Source organism: Nothobranchius furzeri, chromosome 6, assembly GCF_043380555.1.
Source record: "Nothobranchius furzeri strain GRZ-AD chromosome 6, NfurGRZ-RIMD1, whole genome shotgun sequence".
In the NCBI taxonomy this organism is placed as follows: domain Eukaryota; kingdom Metazoa; phylum Chordata; class Actinopteri; order Cyprinodontiformes; family Nothobranchiidae; genus Nothobranchius; species Nothobranchius furzeri.
Window position 1 is genome coordinate 57,193,562 of NC_091746.1, and position 19,647 is coordinate 57,213,208.

At 43.7% G+C, this 19,647-nt stretch overlaps 1 protein-coding gene and 1 long non-coding RNA gene across 3 annotated transcripts in view; both read left to right on the top strand.

The window, feature by feature from the left end:
- Positions 1 to 19,647, top strand: part of nup214 (nucleoporin 214) — a 53,646-nt gene that overhangs the window by 23,408 nt on the left and 10,591 nt on the right. For both annotated transcript variants that reach the window (XM_015942816.3, XM_015942817.3), the window contains exons 14-28: positions 1,024 to 1,112; positions 1,802 to 1,885; positions 2,543 to 2,692; positions 2,991 to 3,149; positions 3,249 to 3,349; positions 3,429 to 3,605; positions 3,741 to 3,829; positions 3,906 to 3,992; positions 4,115 to 4,396; positions 4,475 to 4,642; positions 11,678 to 11,789; positions 12,225 to 12,279; positions 15,546 to 15,615; positions 15,698 to 15,785; positions 19,511 to 19,563. In XM_015942816.3, the coding sequence (XP_015798302.3) occupies positions 1,024 to 1,112; positions 1,802 to 1,885; positions 2,543 to 2,692; positions 2,991 to 3,149; positions 3,249 to 3,349; positions 3,429 to 3,605; positions 3,741 to 3,829; positions 3,906 to 3,992; positions 4,115 to 4,396; positions 4,475 to 4,642; positions 11,678 to 11,789; positions 12,225 to 12,279; positions 15,546 to 15,615; positions 15,698 to 15,785; positions 19,511 to 19,563 (1,764 nt within the window). The remainder of the gene's footprint in view (positions 1 to 1,023; positions 1,113 to 1,801; positions 1,886 to 2,542; positions 2,693 to 2,990; positions 3,150 to 3,248; positions 3,350 to 3,428; positions 3,606 to 3,740; positions 3,830 to 3,905; positions 3,993 to 4,114; positions 4,397 to 4,474; positions 4,643 to 11,677; positions 11,790 to 12,224; positions 12,280 to 15,545; positions 15,616 to 15,697; positions 15,786 to 19,510; positions 19,564 to 19,647) is intronic.
- LOC139070333 (uncharacterized) lies at positions 5,561 to 6,221 on the top strand. The gene is made up of 3 exons (XR_011520877.1): positions 5,561 to 5,696; positions 5,880 to 5,973; positions 6,096 to 6,221. It is a non-coding gene; the product is annotated as an uncharacterized lncRNA (long non-coding RNA).

Below are 19,647 nucleotides of genomic sequence, written 5' to 3' on the forward strand. Positions count from 1 at the left end.
CAATGTTTTAGTAATGTTTACAGGATGAGGTCGTCATTACACCAGACAAGAAGTAAAGCTAAGATAAAAATGCATGACACATGATTAACCTTGTGCCACAGACTCGGAGTCTCTGCATCAAGTGTGTGTGTTCTGAAAGCTTGGTAACCTTCTCAGAGAGATACCATTAGTCCATGAAACAGCCGCTCTGCTTTCTCATCAGTGGGGTGAGAAAGCTGGAGACTGGCCATCTCTTAGCAGATCTCTATCTCAGAAAGATTTTGACACGCTGTCAAAACCTTAAAGCTTTTTGCACCTGCAAAGCTGAGAACAACAAGATAGTTTTCCTGCAGAACAAAGCTGATTTTGCAAAACTCCTTCAGAGTTATTTTAAGACGCGTGGTTTCCATCCATCTGTCGTGACCCGAGACACATCTCTAGGACTGAAAGTAGGGCACCTCGGTACTCTACAGCCCTCCGGTGCCAGTGGTCATCCAACCACTCTGACTTTCGGATCCACCAAGAGGGTGCCTCTACGGTAATGTAGACACACAGATAACGTCTGTATGCAGTTTGATAAATAACAACCTATAGCTTATCTGCAGACCAAATCCTTTTATCCAGAACGCACCTCTCTGAAGATACAGAGATTCTGATTCATCATCTCATATTCACACATAGTTTTCAGACACCCATCTTTTAGTTCCATCCACTCACAGGACAATAGTTTAAACCATTTGTCAAGTCTTAATTGTTTGTAAAATAAATGCTTATTTGTTTGCAAACACTGATTGGTTCTTGAATCATAAACGAAGTGTGAACGATCCCTTAATAATTAAAAAAATACTAGAACCTTCTAATTAATCATCCTAAGACCAAGCAAGGTGATATTCCATAATTAATAGAGTATTACAGCTATCGGTCACAAGTAATGAGAATAGAAATAAATAGCTTTTAAAGCTATTTATTTAGCCCACGTTACTATTTTCCATTACAGCAGTAACCTTAATATCAGTTCACGTAGACTGTCATGTTGTTTCTCAGCTCCAGTGCGCCAAGTTCAAACCAGTACACCCCCCACTGTTGTGCAGAAACCTGCTCCTACTCTGCAGGGCCGTGTCCAGACTCCACAGGTAACAGTTCTGCTTTCCCATCACCCCAGTCTGTCTGTCCTCGGTGTTCTAATCAAATCTTTGTTCTGTGAGTCACGACTTTATTTTTGTAGACTGTGTAGTTGAAGGGTAAAATATTTCTTTGTCTATTTGGGAATTTTGATTTTGGACATTTTGAGCAGTTCATTGTTTTCTAAAGTGGACATCAACTGAGGGTTATCTTCTGCTGGTGAGTTTAAGTCACAGCTGATGGTCGATAAGGCTGCTGATGTTTTGGGTTGATTTTGATGGCTGATATATAAACTTATTCCATCTTATTTTAATGCTAAAATGTCACTAATAACAACAGTGGACGCACAAGATTTAAGTTTTTGAAATCTGAATTGAACCAACTCTTGAATCTTCATTTTTTAAAATTCAAATCAACATTTAACCAAAGTCAATCAAACAAATCAATAAACTCACCAAGTACTGAGAATACCATATGTACGCGCGCGCACACACATACACACTGTAAATATGTTTATATCAGTGATTTATCGGTCCTCTCATGGTCTAAAGCCTGTTTTCTCAAGTCAGCCTGATGCTCAGAAGCACAGAGAAGCATTGGGATTAACTGTTGCCACTAGTTAAGCTAAAGGAGAAAAAGTGGATTTGTTTCCTTTTTTTCTTCCTTTAACCTCAACTGCTGGTATAATTTCTTAATGCAGGCACCTCTTGGTATGAAGTCTCTGGAGAAGCAGCTGCAGCAGAAGAAAGACTCAGATCCCATCATGACGGGTATTTTGGAGGAGGTAAATCCCATAAACAGCTCATGACTGATATATTTGTCACCATTAGTAATATATGTGATCTAAATCCATCAAAGTTCTTCAAAGTTAGTCTAATTTAAGCAAAAAAGAGATCAACTGCTCACAAGATACGCATCCTTAAGCAGCTTATTGTGTTAGGAAGCTAACCGTTAGCATTAGCAACTCCACAACATGATGGGAAGAGATAGCGAAAGTGTCATTACTTAGTCAAGCAGAGGTGAGATGTTTGCATATTAATCATTTTTCAACCCCCACTCCTCCAACAAACTTCTACTTCCTGAAGCTGGAGCGCCAGAGCTTTTTTTTTTTTACACAGAAAACTACTCTCAAGGGATTCGTACCTTCATACTAGAGACCACTGCACCTTTATTGAAAGAAAGAAAAACAAGTGAATGAGATTTTGAAATTTAATCTATTCTTTTTGATGAGCTAATGTACATATTACACACCTAATCATCTTTAACAGTGAAAAGACTTAATAGTTCCTAGGAAATTTCTAAAGACATGAACTCCAAAAAGTTCTTGGTAAATGTCTATCAGAAGAAATCAGCTTTATTATAAAACTTAACTGTTCAGATGAATTTAGATGGCGTGTGCTAGACAGGTTTGTTTTCTAACTCCTCCTGTCTTTGCTGTCAGATCGCTCACTTCCAGAAGGAGTTGGATGACCTCAAGGCTCGAAGTGCAAAAGCTGACTTTAAGGTTGGGTCAAACGATGAGATGAAGGAGCTAAGAAAAGAGTCAGAGGACCTTCATATCTTCACTCTGGAGATCAAGGAGACCACAGAGGTTAGGTCAACAGTAATGACCAGAAACTTCTCAGAAGTTGTGTTATTGCTAATTATCAGCATTTGAATGACAGTAAAGCACACGTATCCCATATACATCCCTTTCATTTGTAATCTGGAGTAGGAAGAGGGACTGGAGGTGCAGTACATTTTTCCACTCTAGATGGTGCCGTCTGAGAAAACTCTGGATTTCTGCATTATTATAGCAAAAACGCCAGAAGCTAAAAGCAACCAAAGGGGACTTTTTATGTCCATATTTTCAGTTGCTTTCATTTTAAATCGCTTCTTCTGATTTCAAGTCTCTTCATGGGGACATTGGCACGCTGAAGACCACTTTACTGGAGGGCTTTGCCGGAGCCGAAGACGCCAAGACCCAGAGTGAACTGAGCAAAGACAGAAATTACAGACAGCTGCTGTACAAAAAACCTCTGGATCCACGTAGCGAGGAGCAGCTTAAGGTGACACACGGGAAAAACAGATGATCTCAAGTTAATTCACTACTACTCTTAGAATCTTTTTTTCATTGTTTAAAAAAACGTGTTCACTTTCAAACTCAGGAGATCCGCATGCGCTACCAATATGTGACTTTTGCTGTGGAGGACGTTAACGACGTCCTGGACGTGGAATGGGAGAAGCATCTGGAGAAGAAAAAACAGAAGTGAGTTTCAAGCGTCTCTGATTATTCTGACAGCATCTCTAGAAGTTATCAATAAATAACACACATATACTTCTCACAGACACATGGTTGTGCCTGGCCGTGAGGGGCTGTTCACCACTCTGTCCAACAACCTGTACATCATCAACCAGCAGAAGAACAGACTGGATCAGCTGGTTCAGGAACTCACGTCGCTGCGCCTCTACAGCAAAGCAGCTCCTTCTAGAAACCAAAACGCCGCTGTTACTTCTTCAGCTGGGTAGGACCCACTAACAGATGGTTAGAGTGGAACATGCCACATTAAAGTTCACATTTATTTCAGTGTTTGTTCTTAACTTCCCTCTATCAAATAGATGACCACCTTTAAAATATTTCATGTCTTGTTTTGTTTTAGTTTGCAAACAGAGCTTGAGAATTTAAAGGATGCATTGCTCAAAGCCAGGCTGGACGACACTCCTCCTAAGACGAAAGCCAGATCTCCTGGTATTTATTGTTGCGTTTTTAAAGACACAATTTTATAAAAGGTATTTAAAGAGATTAAATCCAGAAATGTTTCCAGGAGTCAAGATATCACCAGCTAAACAGTCGCAACTGCGTAACTTCCTCTCGAAGGGACAGATGCCTCCTGTGCGCTCAACTGCACCAGGTATGACTCGTTTGACTCCTGGATCCATTTTAATGGGCCTCAGCTGGACCAGGTTCACAGGAATCAAAAGCGCCACAGTATAGATGTGATTTCCTAAATCTTCTGTGTTTACTCCCTTCCAGCAAACCTGTCGCGTTCAGCCTTCCTTTCACCTAAATACTACGAAGACCTGGATGACGCCAGCTCCACGTCCTCCCTGGCCCAGTCCCTGGAGGAGGAGCTACAACCACTGCAGCCCCCACTCATGACTGCCATGGCTCCAGCGTTATCCATCCCTCGCCACCAGACAGTCGTGAGGACCCCCTCTATCCAGCCCGGCTTTGGAGCCATCCAGTCCACACCTCTACCAAAGATTCAGTCATTACCAAGCATAGGATTTGGAGTCAGCCCTATAGTCAGCCCTAGTGAGCATTCATAAGCAGATCATCACTAAGTTAGAATCCTGCAATAAATTATGGTTTCATAAATTCTTTGTGTTTCAGTTCCCTCCAATAAGATCAACTTGAGCGGGGCTGAGAGCACGGCTCTTGCCACAAAAACGGTAAAACACGGGGCTCCACCAGCAGAGAGGACCGTACCCATCACCATGTCTGCACCGCAGGCTGCTGCCACTGCCGCGATGCGTAGACAAATGGCCAATCAGAAAGCAGGTAGGAACAAGGCTGTCAAGGTATTTTATCATCTTTAATCAATGCCTTATTTTTTTATTTGGGAGAAAAATATTTACAGAAACACTACAATACTTTTCCTTCAGAATTTTGTCTCAACACTTAAATCTTTTCCATTATTCAGATAAATTTGTTCCATTTTAAATCTGCTCTGAGGTGCTTTGTAACATCTTCTGATTTTAGAAGAAGATAATATCATTTCTATAGTGCCTCAAGATAAAAATCACGAAGCGCTTCACAAAAATAAAAAATGTAATATAAGAATTTAGAAAATGGTTAAAAATATATTTAAAATGAGAAAGATAGACAATTGTGATTAAAAACTAAATGTCAGAGTGAGTAGGAAAGAAGGAGGTGCTTTGTAACATCTTCTGATTTTAAAGCTGTTACAACCCCTCAGGTGGAAGAAAATGATGGGAGATGCAACACGAAAACCACAATGAAATGACAAGACACAATCAACCTTTCAAAGTATAAATCAGATTTTATTACAAAAACATCACTGAGTGTGTGTGTGTGTGTGTGTGGGGGGGGGGGGGGGGGTGAGAGGGACAGCTAGGTGGTGCCAAATCAAAGAAACCAGCTAAACAAAACCAGGCCATAGTGACTCCTTGGCTTCTGATCGGTCCAGCAGAGACTCCTTGGCTTCTGATTGGTCCAGCAGAGACTCCTTGGCTTCTGATTGGTCCAGCAGAGACTCATTGGCTTCTGATTGGTCCAGCAGAGACTCCTTGGCTTCTGTTGGTCTAGCAGAGACTCCTTGGCTGTGTCTCAATTCAGGGTCTGCATCCTACCTCGGCCGGATTCGTCGGCCGGTTACGTCACAGCGCCGCGACTCGGCCTGTCCCAATTCGAAGACTCCTTCAAATGCGGTCGACGAATGCGGCCTTCTTTTCGCCTGAATGAAGGATGGGTCGGGTGTATCCTTCAATAGGTAGCATTTCCCAAGATGCCTTGCGGGCCGGCCGGCAGAAAAACTTAAAAACAATGGCGGACAGTGAAGCGGGAGCTGTCGGAGAGGATTGCGCATATACATGTAAGTATAAACTTGAAAACTGTCAGTTTAAGGACTTTTTGTGATACATGAACGTTATTTTAGTTAGAAATGTTACAGTAAAAGTGCTTGTATTGCGGTCTCGGCTCGTATGTTCAGCCGCGCTCGGTGTCGTACTTCTCCCGCTACGTTTCCCCCTGATTTTAATAGAAGTTTGTATTTTAGGAACAAAAGAGAAAACCAGGGAATTTATTAAGCTTAGGACGGAGATGGACCACATGATCACCGGAGCAAAGTATTCGGCGGCTGTGGCATGGAGGTACAATAACATCTCATATTTTAAAAACTCGTTTGAGTTTATTTTTTTTCTGCGAAAACATGAAAGGAATAACCCGTTGTCCTCTTTTCTCTTCCTGTTTCTTTTCTTACATGTTTGTTAAGACTATTCTGGAGAAAATGGGCATCCAGGGGAAGGTGCCAGCGATGAGCTTCTGGAGCTGATCTGGGAGGACATGAGGCTGCAGAGGGAGGCAGAGCAGCAGGAGCCCAGGAGAGAAGGAAGAACTTTGACAGCTTTTTACTTTGCTAGAAAAAAATGGTTAAGGAAGATTAAACATGTACATGTAAAAGAAATATCTAAATAAAATCAGTTCTGCATTAAACTCTTGAATTTTATTTTTGTTTACAAATGAGAATTGTTTACTAGAAGGTATCCGCTGGGTCTTGAAAAGTCTTAAAAGGTGATAAATCGGTTTTGGTCAAATTAAGACCCTTAGAAAGTATTAAAAACTATTATCACATCTTTGCTCAGGCTCAGCTAGTCTAAAGTATTTTCTCTGAATTAGCTCTCCAACAGTCAAGGAAATGATTAACCCCCAGAGACCCACGGTTGTAATATTACAACATCAGATTTAAGTCTACAAGAATAAACCTTCCCCATTTTTTTTTCTTTTTAAAACCACATTTACATTGCTAATAAGTCCTATTGTTCAGTTCTGCAACACTATTGGCTGTTAAAATGTGTAAATAGGCCCGTTTATCTGGCCTCCTAGAACATGTGAAAGGTTAAAAAAATATTTTGCAGTTGTTTTCTAAATTTGGGTTTCTGGGGGTTAAAAAGCTAAATAAAACGTCGAGCTCCATCGTTTAAAGTTCCTTCTCCCTTCTGCCCAGCGGTTCCATGGTTGCTAGGCGACGGAACGTTCGCCGAGGGAGTTCATGAAGGCTAGGCCTGTCCAAATTCACAGCCGTTAACATCCGGTCTACCCGGCCGACGGAGGACGCAGCCCACGTCGGCCGGGTGGGCTGGGTCCTTCGAAGGATGCAGACCCTGAATTGAGACACAGCCCTTGGCTTCTGATTGGTCCAGCAGAGACTCCTTGGCTTCTGATTGGTCCAGCAGAGACTCCTTGGCTTCTGATTGGTCCAGCAGAGACTCCTTGGCTTCTGATTGGTCCAGCAGAGACTCATTGGCTTCTGATTGGTCCAGCAGAGACCTTCAGGGATCCAGATTGGTCTGTTGGCAAAGGGCTGGGCACTTCATTAGCCAATCGAGCTCCAGCAGCACCAGAAGTCCTCTAACCAGGCTCTGCACCTGGGGATGACAAACACAAACACAGCCAGGAAAAGAAAATACATGTCCAGCCAGCACTGACATGTAACAAAAACAATCTTCTTAAAATTAAAGGTGCAATCTGCAAGAATTCTACTGTGAAATAATCACAAATCAGCCTAGTAATCTTGTTGGAAGGAAGGTTATACTGAAACAAATTTCATTCTCAGCGGGCTGGGAGGTAGTCAGTTTGTCTCCTGAAAAAAATTACAAAAATAAAGAGGGACGAAGTTACTGTTTACACTCTGTGAGTTTGTGAAGTTGAACCGTCTCCGTCGATTTATTGCTGCAGCGCCGGCATTTGTAATTCAACACCAGCAGCCAAAAAGCTCCAAAGTTATTTAAAGAACTGATGCCAGTAAACAGGAGCAACCCAGAAGTTATTTTTTGTACCTCCAAGAAGCCATGGCATCTTTTTATTTTACTCTATTTGCTGGGTTTCACTCATGTCACTGCAGTCGCATGAAACTCAAATGGGGGACAGGAAGTGTGTTGCTCCACAACAAAACGCAGTGCGATGATGAATGACAGAGATTTTACTAAGGCTTTAAATGACCTGGATAAAAGACGTGATGTTGTGAAAAAATACGTCTTCTTTCAGGTTATGTCCCATACAGTTTCTGCTGCGCGTGGACCGACCGTAAAACACCCCCAAGAGCGCTAACACCAGATATGACAATGGCTGTTTCTCAATACCCAAGGACGCTAGTACGTTCTTGTGCACTTGATTAGTATGGTCTTGACTAGTGCACCAGAAAGTCTGTTTATTTTTCATCAAAACAAAGCTATATAAGGCACTGCTGCTTTTATTTTTAGCCAATTAGAATTTTGAGGGATTGTGAAGTGTCTGGAAAAAAATTAGCAAATACAAACAGCAAATTGTACAGATTATATGCAATTATTACAGTAACAACTAGGGTTGTCACGTTGTGAAAATGTAACCTCACAGTTATTGTAGCCAAAATTATCACGGTTTTCGGTATTATCGCGGTATTTTTTTAAACGTGTTACATTTTCAGACAACTAAATAAACCCTGTATATCAGGAAAATATTGTCCTCAGTTTGTGTCTAAATTTTGCCTAAAATGTGTTATTTTGTAATTATGTTGTTTATTTGTTTACATTTTTCTCCTTTAGTCTTTAAAATAGCAATATTTGCCCATAACTTCTTATTTTTTGTCTGTTTGATGTCATCATTTAAAAATATTAGATCAGTTGATACTCAGAACTCAAGTAGCCTTCTAATCAGATACTTTTTTACCCTTACTTGAGTAATAAACCCTATATCAGGAAAATATTGTCCTCGGTTTGTGTCCTTCCAGTGAGCTTTGCAGATGTGGGAAAATGTCATCAGGCAGTAATCATTGTTAAATTCATAATTATTCTCGGAGAGAGACCAACTCTTATCTGCCCCTGGGAGCCCCGTAATGCATAGCGTCATTTCAACATGGGGGTGTCCGCGACACGGTTTATATGCAGGTAGCGGCGCTGCGGCTGCTTTATATAGCGACTCGTTGCATTCTCTCTCAACCCAAATCCTCGGATCACGCATTTTAGCTAAAACGCTAACGTTAGCTTGCCTTGCGTTGACTGCAGAGTTGTGGGTGATGGTCACGCAGATGTGTCATGAGATTTGAAGCGTTGCTGCCTTTTACAGACACTTTTTCTGCACGTGCTGCAAACAGGATAGCCGTCTTCTATCAGCTGTCCCTCGGCATTCTTCAAATATCCAAAAGATGCCCGTACTTCCCACTTTGTCTTCTTTGAGGGATAATAAATGTCCTGAGCGCTGCCGTCTCCTCCTTTGGCCATTATTTCAGCTTTAGCTTCCAAGAAAGTTTTGGTTGTAAACAACAAAGTGCGCATGTGCTGCCGGCAGCTTCAGCAGATGATACGGTGGCTGGTAAGGGTCACCGCGCCTACACCGCAGCCACGGTAATCCACAGAGATAATATAGTTTTTTTTTTTAAACAAGACGGTTATTATTATTGTCAACTTTTTTACCGGGGTTTACCGCTACACCGGTTACTGTGACAACCCTACAAACAACTTTATATTTCTTAATTTGTGTTTCTGATATTAAACACTGGTTATGAGTTTTCTCCGATGACTATGCATTATGGGATACATTGCTGTCCCAAGTCCATAGAAGGATGTATCAATAACATCCTTGGAATACAATGGGCAGAGTTAGAACACATCTGGATACTTAGAGCGAACTTGCTATGATATGTACTTAGGATTGGAGCAGTACTTGGGCCAGCGTTGGATATGAAGGGCATGAGTACACAAGTGCGGACAAGAATGTAGATTGAGAAACAGCCCATATACTTATCTACTATAGACAATAATTTGGCCCTTTAGTGCATCTTAGTTAAAATTTAAATATTCTGCTTAAAACTGTCATTGTTGCGTCCTCTTCAGGTAAAAACTCTGCACTGCATTTGAATTTAAATTTGCCATTACTTTTGGCTAATAAGTACTCTATGACATTAGCTGGTACATTATGATGTCACAGTGTTGTTCTATTTGTTGGGGCTCTGCCCTCTCGGTCTGCCAGGCAACAGCATTTGTTGCATTTTTCAAACTGAAAGTGGGAGTAGAGTAAGACTCTGGTAGGGGGTTGACTTGCTCTTTAAAAATGGACTGTAGTAACCACATTTGACCACAGGATGTCAGGCTTACAAATGGCACCATTAAAGTGAGGGTCAAGGCACTGGTGGAGACGTATTTCATCCACACTTCCTGTTAGGAAAACGCTTCTGAAAGAGGCGTCGCCTGGCAGACCGAGAGAGCAGCACTGAAGCAGTGGTAGAGACCCCCCCACTCCCCCCCGCGTGTGCTGTTGGAGTTTCACAATCTTTTTTTTTCAAGGAGGCGAGCGGCTCAGGGCGCTAATGTGTCAAATCGGTGGTGAGTGGCTGAGCCAGGTGGAGGTGCGGCTGCCTCACCTGGAGACCTGTGTGATGCAGCCACAAAGTAATTTGCTGACATCATGTTTTTCAGCTTAATTATCAGCCACAGCTGATTCTACATAAATGTGGAGCAGAGTTTTTACCTGAAGATGGAGATATAATTATGGTTTTGGGCCGAAATATTAAATTTAAAGTAAGTTGCACGAAACTGCCACACTAATGATTACACACGTGTACAGCACCATTAGACACTCATCTATACTGGTTATCAGCAAAAAAAAAAGTTAATTTAGGCATTACTTACTCTTTAAGCCTATTTTTCTGGAGTTTCTCAGAGATCATTTAGATTGTTGTGAATCAAAATCCCAACTAACAGAAATCCAAATATGATGTTTACTTCTTTCTGTGTCCTCCTGTAGATTTTCTGTATCCAGATCATATCTACTTAGATGTGGCGAGGGTAACGTGATATCTGTCACCTCGTTCACTGAGATTTTGGTTCTCAGCTAGCCTGAACAGACAGCCTCATGCTTCTTTATGGGAAACATTGGGTCTGAGAACTCTCCTTATTCATAAAACCCTGATAATCCTAACCGAGCCAATCAGTGCTGTGTATCGTACGTCTCACACACACGCAGGAACGCTGAGTTTCTAATAAACAACAAAGATGGCACCTGAAGCGGAGTTTGCTGCAGCTCTTTCTTCTGTTCTAAATGACTTGGACACATCTTTAAAACCACACCAAGTAGAAGCTCTAAAAGCCTTTCTTCTGAAGACAGATGTGTGCGCTGTCTCCAGACGTCATTTTTGACTACAGCTAAGAAACTACAGCGTAACGTGATACAGTCGGTATTTCTGCCTTTTTTCTGATTGGCTATTTTTGAGCTGGCTAGTCCCGCCCCTCATGTGCCTCTCTGCCTGTGAGTTTCCAGACTCATTCTCTTTGCAGAAATAAACAGAAGATGAGTCTGGCAGGCCAGTCTAGCTCACAGCAGCCCAAGAACAAGAAATAAAAAAGTTTAAATAATTTGAGTTTAATGGACATGTAGAAGAAGCCTGAGTTAAACCAACTGCAGGATCTATTTACTTATGAGTGTGGACTTGGTAACATTAAACAGTAAAACATCTGAAAGGGAAAACAGCAAATCACTAGAAATAAATATTTACCTTTTTAAATTTGACTTATGATTAAATGAAAAATGCCAGCTCGCTTTTGTTATAAACAAAAGATTTCTTTGGAGCAAACAATTATTTTGTTCTCCATCATATTGCTATTCCTCTTGTAAGTCACCAGGGGGCAGCACAGACCTGGAGACAAATACAAGTTACTAGATGTCTTTTAATCTGGAGTCATCTACAGAGACTTTTACTGAGCTGTTTCACCCAGGCTGTAATCATCACCATGGAAACATCTAGATCAGTTAGTCACATGTTTTCAAATGTAATAAACACAAAAAGCACTCTCAGTGTCTGACGTGGTTTTGTTTGTGTGCCAGCTGCTGTTAGTACTTCTTTGACTGAATCCACCTTGAAGATGGTTCCCCAGGTGGTCAATGTCCAGGAGCTCAAGGACAAAGGACCAGCTGCCCCTGCTTCCTCCATCAACAGGTAGAAACTTTTCTCACTAAGAAATCTTTTTTTCCCCCCACAACAATATAGTCAAATATTATAGTTTTATTTTTAACTTGTTTCCTCATTTCCCAGATTTTAGAACTCAAAAAATTGAAATAGTCCTTTTCTTTAGTTGCCGTAGTAGTTAACATTTAATGTTAAAAAGAAAACAGATTTTAAGTTGAGCCTTCAGTCAAATCTGCATCCGGTGTGGTTTATGTCTCATGAGGAAAATCTCCCACAAGCACAATATGAGCAGCATTATTAGTTTGATCAGTTTATGAAAACAGGAACATTTTTTCTGTATTAGAAAATGTCTAACTATGAAGCAATAGAATATATTTTATGTTTTGCTGTCTGTAGACACCCCAAATGTTATTTAACATAAAAGCTGTTTCTATTTAATAAAAGTCTCCCTCTTGTATTCCTCAGCTCTTTGGTACCAGAACCATCGTTTACAACTGTTTCTGCCACCCAAGTCAAACGTGTGAGTGCAAGGAAACCTTTTTCTACTCAAGTTGTTAAATATTTTCTAATGTTTTTGTGCATAGCTGTCATTCTTTGAATGGATCACACAAAAACTATTGTTTTTTTGTTTTTGTTTGTTTTTTACTTGTACAGGATTATTTCAAAATAAGACACTAATGGATTCTGTATGTTTGTAGCAGTCAGCACCTTTTCACTATTGATTTTATGTTCTCGTAAGTTTAAAGATCATCCAGCATGTGAAAATCCACAGATTGCTGACAGTTTGGCATCTGAGGAACGAGTGTTAACTGCAGGGGTGAGAAATGTCTCAGGTTCCTCCCATAAGGGAGAATCTACTCTCAAATCTAACAAAGCTTGTTCCTGTACCTCCTCACGTAAACAGGAAAGAGCTAGACGCGTATCTCCTAATGCATGTTTGTGTTTTACCCTGCATCTGACTCACAATTAGCAAAAGTGTGGAAAATAGTTTTAAGCTGCAATGTGATCTTTTGTTAAATCACATAAAAGGATTTTGGATCACACGTGATTGTTTGTTGTCTGGGACGTGGCAGACATGTTGATAGATTCACAAGTGTAAACAAACCATGAAGTCAAACGGTACATCACAGAGAAGAAGCGGATTTGGGAGAAAGAAAGTCATAAATAACATTTTAAAATCTCTAAAGGGATTTGGAATATACCGGGATACTTTACATAGGGAAGCCGGGGACGGGTATGTGGACAAATCATAAATGATTTGGATCCATATGAAAAACCCAAGACTGGAGCACCGACGACAGCTTGTTTCCGCCGCAGTAAAACAATCAAAATTGCCATCCAATAGAAGTGTAGCAGAAGAAGTGGTTTCCATGTGCCCACATTAGCCCACAGTGTGTGTGTGTGTGTGTGTGTGTGTGTGTGTGTGTGTGTGTGTGTGTGTGTGTGTGTGTGTGTGTGTGTGTGTGTGTGTGTGTGTGTGTGTGTGTGTGTGTGTGTGTCATGGTTGAAGGAAGGAAAGAAATTATGTATAAAAAAATAGACCATCTGTAACTTACCAGAATGAAAATGCAGAGTACACACTCACACAAAGACTGAGATACTCTGGAAAGTGATGTTTGGTCGCCTTACAGCTGCGATCCAAGCAGGCCGACCAGACTTTGCTATGCTAGCTACATGGTCTCCGTGGTTATGCCTTTAAGTGGGAAAACAGAGAAAGGTTGGCCTGTTTTCTATATTTTTTTCCCTGGCGATCACATGTTGCACCTCACAACAAAACCATTTACTATGGTTGCTGAATAACAGATCTAATGAATAATAGATTAAAGCCGCAAGACCAAGACTGAGCACTCTGTTGTCAGTAGTATCAAGTAAGGACTTGGAGGTTACCAACATGGCGGCCACATCAATGATGGCGACCTGATCTCAGGCTCTATTTCTTTAAAGAGGTTTTAGAATTTAAAACCACATTTACCTTTTTCTTATTGTTGAATGAAGGCAGCTTAGGGTGTCTACTGTTGCATACCAAAAAGTCTTTGCCATCTCTGTTTTCCTATGTAAATTAGTAAGGGTGTAATTATCACAGAGAAACGGTTTTGTCTGAGAAAACATGGTTGAACACGTCGTAAACTTAAGCCTGATTTATTCTCCTGCGTCGGTGCGGAGCCATTAGGCATTGGCGCAAGGGCTCTCCGACAGGTTCACAGAGAGTGACGGAGAACTGATTGAATAACGCATTGCGGTAAAAGTCCCAAAAATATGAACGTTTATTCACCCATGACTGAAGGAGTATAAAATACAGAGCAAACGTGGACGAAAATGACGGGAAACGTGGGTTTAGAGGTGGTGACTGTAGCATTCCAGCCGGACTTTATTCAGACGATGCACTCAATGATCATAACGGATGGACCATGGTGGGGTATTCCAACCCATTTATTCAGAAATTACCATAGACACATCGTAAGAGCTGTAATTATAACATAAACAAACAAGAAAATCAACATTCCCGTCATATAACATGTTCCACCTTTGCTAATTGAACCAAAAAAAGACAAAGCATGTGCTATCATTAGCCTGCTAGTTCACTCAGAAATTTGTTAACAAATAAGTAATATATTTATAAATTTAAACAACAAGAAACCATTCATAAACATACCTGTTCGCCTTCCAGCTAGATGCTAAATTGAAGATGGATGGAAAACTCTAATTTTCTCCTTAACTTCCTTCTGGTAAGCAAAACAAAATCTTTCCCATCTCCGTGTTAAAAGAGCACCAGCGTAGTTACCAGCGAACACATAACTGATTAGCTAACTGCCTAACCTGCTTCCGTTAATAGGTTAAAAGTGCCATATTTCTGCCAAATAAAGCTTACAAGTTGGGCGCTTGGGTTTGAGAACAAGATAACGAGCATTAACGATGGCAGTTAATATAGTGTGAGCCATTTCTTTAGTATTTATGTAGATAATTTGACGAAGATCCGAAACCGGAAGTCAGCATTCTGAACCTCAAAATAAGAGTCATGTGAACCCTAAAACATGAATTACTCATAGATATTAGTATCTAAACAATACCAAAATAAACAAATAATCTGAGTTATTTACAGTGACCGCACGAAGAGGTGGAGGAGAATGAAGGACAAATTTGTCCGTGTTATAAAATCTCTGAAATAAATAAATACATTAGTAAATACACTATCATCAACCAGATTATAGATCAACATGAGGGTTATGGTGGCCGGATACCACAGCAAAGCGCTACACTGTTGTCCTGGCGGGGAATTGCTTTGCAACACTCCGCTGCCTGTGCTGAAGTTTGCATGTGAAAACCTTTCCAACAGTGTGTGTGTCTCTTTGTTGCGGAGCTCACGGCGAAAGATAAATCAGGCTTTAGACACACACCCTAGCCTGAGCAACTGCTAATGCTAGCTTGAGAAGATTGTTGGAGTGCCACTCACATTCCACGATGTACTGGGAATCTCCAGGCTATGAGTCAATGCCAGATATATCCATAGCTTGCTTATTGAGTTATCCAGGTACTGTGCACAGCGTTACAGAGTTTCTGGTGTCAGGCTGTCATAGAGCCATCTGGGAAAACCAGCCAATCAGCACACCGCTCATTTAATATACATGGTTTCCATTGTAGGCCTTTATTATTTGATTATGTTCGGTCATCGATCAGGTCTCCTAGGCCATTGTGAGCCCCAACAAAGTTTCATGTGTTCTATAGAGGCTCAGATTCCATTTTTAAAAAAAAGCTGTTTAAAGACTGTTTTCCGTCCTACCTCTGTAGACCACAACCCCAAGTCTCCAAAAGATGTCTGCTGAAAGTCTGTCCATCTCGCAGACAGGCTTTGTGTTTGGTAAGTGTTGTTTGGCTCTGTGCTGAAGGCCTGTACAGATGTGGCAGATGCTTACTGACTTCCTAAACCTGTTGTTCATAAGGTCAACCATCCAAAACAGATGTTTCTGCCGTTCCTGCTAGCTCCTCAGTAGAGCAGAACAACAGCAAGTCTTTCTCCTTCACGTCAGGGTGAGTTCTCGTCAACGAGGAAAGCAAACATTCTGAGATCATTAAGAAAATCTGTATTTTATGAGTTTGGAATAAAAAATTATGTTTGTGCTGACTTTTAAACTTCTCCATCATCGTCATGAAACTTTTTTTATTTTTTAAACCAGTTGTTATCCTTTTCTGCCTTACAATTCTGATTTATTTGCTGTTTTCTCCATCTCTATACCAAATCCAGCCACACAGGTAAAAATAGTGTTGTCAGATTTAAACTGTGTATTTAACAGATAATCTAACAATTTATCTCTTGAAAGAACTATCGTTACACTCCCTCCTGTTTTGAATTATGTCGTCATCGTCTTCCTCTGCTTATCCGGGTCGCGGGGGCAGCATCCCAACTAGGGAGCTCCAGTCCGTCCTCTCCCCGGCCTTCTCCACCAGCTCCTCCGGCAGGACCCCAAGGCGTTCCCGGACCAGATTGGAGATGTAACCTCTCCAACGTGTCCTGGGTCGACCTGGGGGCCTCCTGCCGGCAGGACATGCCCGAAACACCTCCCCAAGAGGCATCCTGACCAGATGCCCAAACCACCTCAACTGGCTCCTTTCGATCCGGAGGAGCAGCGGTTCTACTCCGAGTCCCTCCCGAATGTCCGAGCTCCTCACCCTATCTCTAAGGCTGAGCCCGGCCACCCTACGGAGGAAACTCATTTCGGCCGCTTGTATCCGCGATCTCGTTCTTTCGGTCATTACCCAAAGCTCATGACCATAGGTGAGGATTGGGACGTAGATCGACCGGTAGATCGAGAGCCTGGCTTTCTGGCTCAGCTCCCTCTTCACCACGACAGATCGGCTCAGCATCCGCATCACTGCAGATGCCGAACCAATCCGCCTGTCGATCTCCCGATCCCTCCTGCCCTCACTCGTGAACAAGACCCGGAGATACTTAAACTCCTCCACTTGAGGCAGGACCTCTCCCCTGACCCGGAGTTGGCAAGCCACCCTTTTCCGGTCGAGAACCATGGTCTCAGATTTGGAGGTGCTGATCCTCATCCCAGCTGCTTCACACTCGGCCGCAAACCTACCCAGCAAGAGCTGAAGGTCAGAGCTGGATGAAGCTAGGAGGACCACATCATCCGCAAAAAGCAGAAACGAGATTCTCCTGCCACCAAACTCGACACACTCCACACCACGGCTGCGCCTAGAAATTCTGTCCATAAAGGTAATGAACAGAACCGGTGACAAAGGGCAGCCCTGGCGGAGTCCAACCCTCACCGGGAACAGGTCTGACTTACTACCGGCTATGCGGACCAAACTCACGCTCCTCTGGTAAAGGGACTGAATGGCCCTTAACAGAAAGCCACCCACCCCATACTCCTGGAGCGTCCCCCACAGGGTGGCCCTGGGGACACGGTCATGAGCCTTCTCCAAATCCACAAAACACATGTGGATTGGTTGGGCAAACCCCCATGCCCCCTCCATCACCCTTGCAAGGGTATAGAGCTGGTCCACAGTTCCACGGCCAGGACGAAAACCACATTGCTCCTCCTCAATCTGAGATTCAACTATCGATCGGCCCCTCCTCTCCAGTACCTTGGAGTAGACCTTTCCAGGGAGGCTGAGGAGTATGATCCCCCTATAATTGGAACACACCCTCAGGTCACCCTTCTTAAAGATGGGGACCACCACCCCGGTCTGCCACTCCACAGGAACTGCCCCCGATGACCACGCAATGTTGCAGAGACGTGTCAACCATGACAGCCCTACAACATCCATAGCCTTGAGATACCCAGGACGAGCCTCATCCGCCCCCGGGGCTCCGCCGCTGTGTAGTTGTTTGACTACCTCAGCAACTTCTGCCCCAGAGATTAGACAGTCCATCCCCAGGTCTCCCGGCTCTGGTTCTTACTCGGAATGCGCATAGGTGGGATTGAGTAGCTCCTCAAAGTATTCCTTCCACCGTCCGACTATAGCCCCAGTTGACGTCAGCAGCTCCCCATCCCCACTGTAAACAGTGTGAGCGAGTTGCTGCCTTCCTCTCCTCAGGCGCCGGACAGTTTGCCAGAACCTCTTTGGAGCCAATCGATAGTCTTTCTCCATGGCCTCACCAAACTCCTCCCACGCCCCAGATTTTGCCTCAGCAACTGCAACTGCTGCACCCCGGTTGGCTATCTATCCGGTACCTGTCTGCTGCCTCCAGAGACCCACAGACCAGCCACGCCCTGTAGGCCTCCTTCTTCAGCCTGACGGCTCCCCGAATTTCTGATGTCCACCAGCGGGTACGGGGGTTGCCACCACGACTGGCACCGGCCACCTTGCGACCACAGCTAGCAACAGCCGCCTCAACAATTGCCGAGTGGAACAAGGCCCACTCGGAGTCAATGTCCCCCACTGCTCTTGGGACGCGGTCAAAGCTCTGCCAGAGGTGGGAGTTGAAGACCGTCTTAACAGGTTCTTCTGCCAGGCGTTCCCAGCAGACCCTCACTATGCGTTTGGGTCTGCCAAGTCTACACGGCATCTTCCCCTGCCATCTGATCCAACTCACCACCAGGTGGTGATCAGTTGACAGCTCCACCCCTCTCTTCACTCGGGTGTCCAAAACATACGGCCGCAGGTCAGATGATACGACTACAAAGTCTATCATCGACCTGCGACCTAGGCTGCCCTGGTATCAAGTGTACCGATGGGCATCCTTATGTTCGAACATGGTGTTCATTATGGCCAAACTGCGACTTGCACAGAAGTCCAATAACAAAACCCCACTTGAGTTCAGATCAGGCGGGCCGTTCCTCCCAATCACACCCCTCCAGGTCAAGCTGTCATTGCCCACGTGAGCATTGAAGTCCCCCAGCAGGACAATGGAGTCCCCTGATGGAGCACTATCTAGCACTCGTCCCAGGGACTCCAAAAAGGGTGGGTACTCTGAACTGATATTTGGCCCATAAGCACAAACAACAGTCAGGACCCGTTCCCCGACCTGAAGTCGCAGGGAAGCTACCCTCTCGTCCCCCGGGGTAAACCCCAACACACAGGCAGAGAGTCTTGGGGCTAACAAAATGCCAACCCCAGCCCTCCGCCTCTCACCCGGAGCAACTCCAGCAAAGGAGAGTGTCCAACCCCTCTCAAGGTCTTGGGTTCCAGAGCCAATGCTATGTGTCGAGGTGAGTCCGGCGGTACTGCTCAACCTCTGCCACAAGCTCCTGCTCCTTCCCCGCCAGCGAGGTGACGTTCCATGTCCCAAAAACCAGTTTTCTTGTCCGGGGATCGGACCGCCAAGGCTCCCGCCTTGGTCTGCCACCCGATCCACACTGCACCGGACCCTTCATGTTCCTTCTGCGGGTGGTGGGTCCACAGTTGAATGAGCCCATGTATCCGGTTCGGGCTGGGCCCGGCCGGGCCCCATGGGCGAAAGCCCGGCCACCAGGCGCTCGCTCACGGGCCCCAACCCCAGGCCTGGCTCTAGGGTGGGACCCCGGTAACCCTCCGGGCCGGGTACTCCGACTCTTTGTTTTTACGTCCATGAAAGATCCTGTGAACCGTTCTTTGTCTCACCCTTCACCTAAGACCAATTTGTCATGGGAGACCCTACCAGGGGCACAAAGTGCCTCAGACAACATAGCTCCTGGGATCATTAGGGCACTCAAACTCCTCCACCACGATAAGGTGACGGTTCAAGGAGGAGTGACGTGTTTTGAATTATGTTGAATCATAAATGTAAAGTTAGCTCCACTGTTGTATTTTGACTCTTGCAGGTCAGCAGGCTTCAGTTTAACCTCAGCCTCACAAGGACTCGGATCCTCACAAGGTAAAACTATCCAGAAACCTGGTTCTGTCCATAAAACCGTGAAATGGTCATTCATGCCTTCATAATCACAGATTTCTGCTTCCC